Source organism: Monopterus albus, unplaced genomic scaffold (genome assembly GCF_001952655.1).
Source record: "Monopterus albus unplaced genomic scaffold, M_albus_1.0 scaffold2730.1, whole genome shotgun sequence".
Taxonomy (NCBI): domain Eukaryota; kingdom Metazoa; phylum Chordata; class Actinopteri; order Synbranchiformes; family Synbranchidae; genus Monopterus; species Monopterus albus.
In genome coordinates this window covers 1-1,501 of record NW_018130602.1, presented here as the reverse complement: position 1 = coordinate 1,501, position 1,501 = coordinate 1, and the positions used below count along the sequence as shown (strand labels likewise).

General features: G+C 43.2%; 1 protein-coding gene across 1 annotated transcript; it reads left to right on the top strand.

Annotated features, from left to right (window-relative positions):
- Nucleotides 1-3: 3 nt before the first annotated feature.
- Nucleotides 4-1,495, top strand: LOC109954040 (perforin-1-like; the record flags this gene model as incomplete). Its single annotated transcript, XM_020589464.1, has 2 exons — nt 4-401; nt 498-1,495. Coding segments are annotated over 2 exons (1,396 nt in total), but the record flags the coding sequence as incomplete, so codon positions are not given.
- Nucleotides 1,496-1,501: the final 6 nt, after the last annotated feature.

The following is a 1,501-nucleotide window of genomic DNA, read 5'->3' as shown; positions in this document are numbered from 1 at the left end:
GGAGAAGGCTTCGACATCGTCACAATGAAACACAAAAATGCCTATGTCATTGACACTGAAAAATGGAACCTTGGCAATGGCACTTGCGAGTTAGTCAGTAACAGCTACATGAATGAAGATCAGAAGATCCCAGTTGCTGTGGTGGACTGGAGGATCATTCCCAAGTCCACCTTAGAGGTCTCTGGTACAGTCTATGATTCTGTTGAAACTCTTGTCAACGATTCCACATCATCTGTGAGCAATGACTGGAAAATTGGCCTTGAAATCACTGTAGACCCCAGTGTCACTATTGGGGTTGGCTTTGGAGGGTCCCGCTCCGAGGATTCTAAATTTGCCATGAAAAAGTCAAAACAAGACCGATACACCTTCCTTCGCCATTCTGTCCACTCTATCGTCTATAGGTGAGTATGAGTAAAAGACTAAATTAACAATAACATGAATAAAAAGGCACTGTGATACACTGTAACTGTAACTTATTTACTTTCTGTGCTTCACAGATACAGACTGGCAACAAATCCTCCACTGAGCCATGAATTTTCTTCAGCCATAAAATCTCTTCCTGCCTATTCACGTACAACTGAGACACCGTATCGCGATTTGATTGACACATATGGTACACATTACATCACACAGGTATCTCTAGGAGGGGAAATAAAAGCATTCACTTCTATCAAGACCTGCGAGGCAGCCATGAGTGGAGTGTCAGCGACAGAGGTCAATGACTGTTTGTCAGTTGAGGCCTCTAGTAGCTTTGTAAATACTGCCCGTATTAAGGCCATGACCAAACCCTGTGAGGACGCGAAAAAGAAATTAGGCCATGGCCAAAGTTTCAGCAGCACATTTAGTGAGCGTATCACAGAGGTCACTGGTGGAAATGTTGATGAAGCTGATATCTTGTTTAAAGGCCAGTCAGACCCCTCTTTCTATAACAGCTGGATTAACTCACTGAAAAATATACCTGCTGTGATCCGATATAATTTAAAACCACTGCACACCATACTGCCTAATGGTCATCCAGTTAGTGCTGGACTGAAGCAAGAGGTGGAGAAGTACATCAAGCAAAATGCAGTGTTGAAGAAATGTTCAGAATCTTGTCAAGTTGGGCACAGATCTAGTAAGAGGGATCCTTGTGCTTGTGTTTGCAACCGTAACCAGAACATCGACTCAAACTGCTGTCCTGCTGGGAAAGGTCTTGCTACATTAAAGGTGTTTGGGCTTTATGCGGAGCGTCTGTATGGTGATACCTTTGGCAAGACTGATGGTTCAGTGGAGGTTACATATGGTGATCAAAATAAGCGCACTGACATCATAAGTAACGATGACAATCCTAAATGGCCAGAGACCTTTGATTTTGGGCCGATCACCATCAACATGAGAAACAAACTTGAATTCAGTGTTTATGATGAGGATACTTGCTGGAACAGTGATCTGCTTGGTAACTGTGCATTTCACCTGCGTAAAGGGAACATGACAAACAGCTGCATGTTAAATCATGGTACCT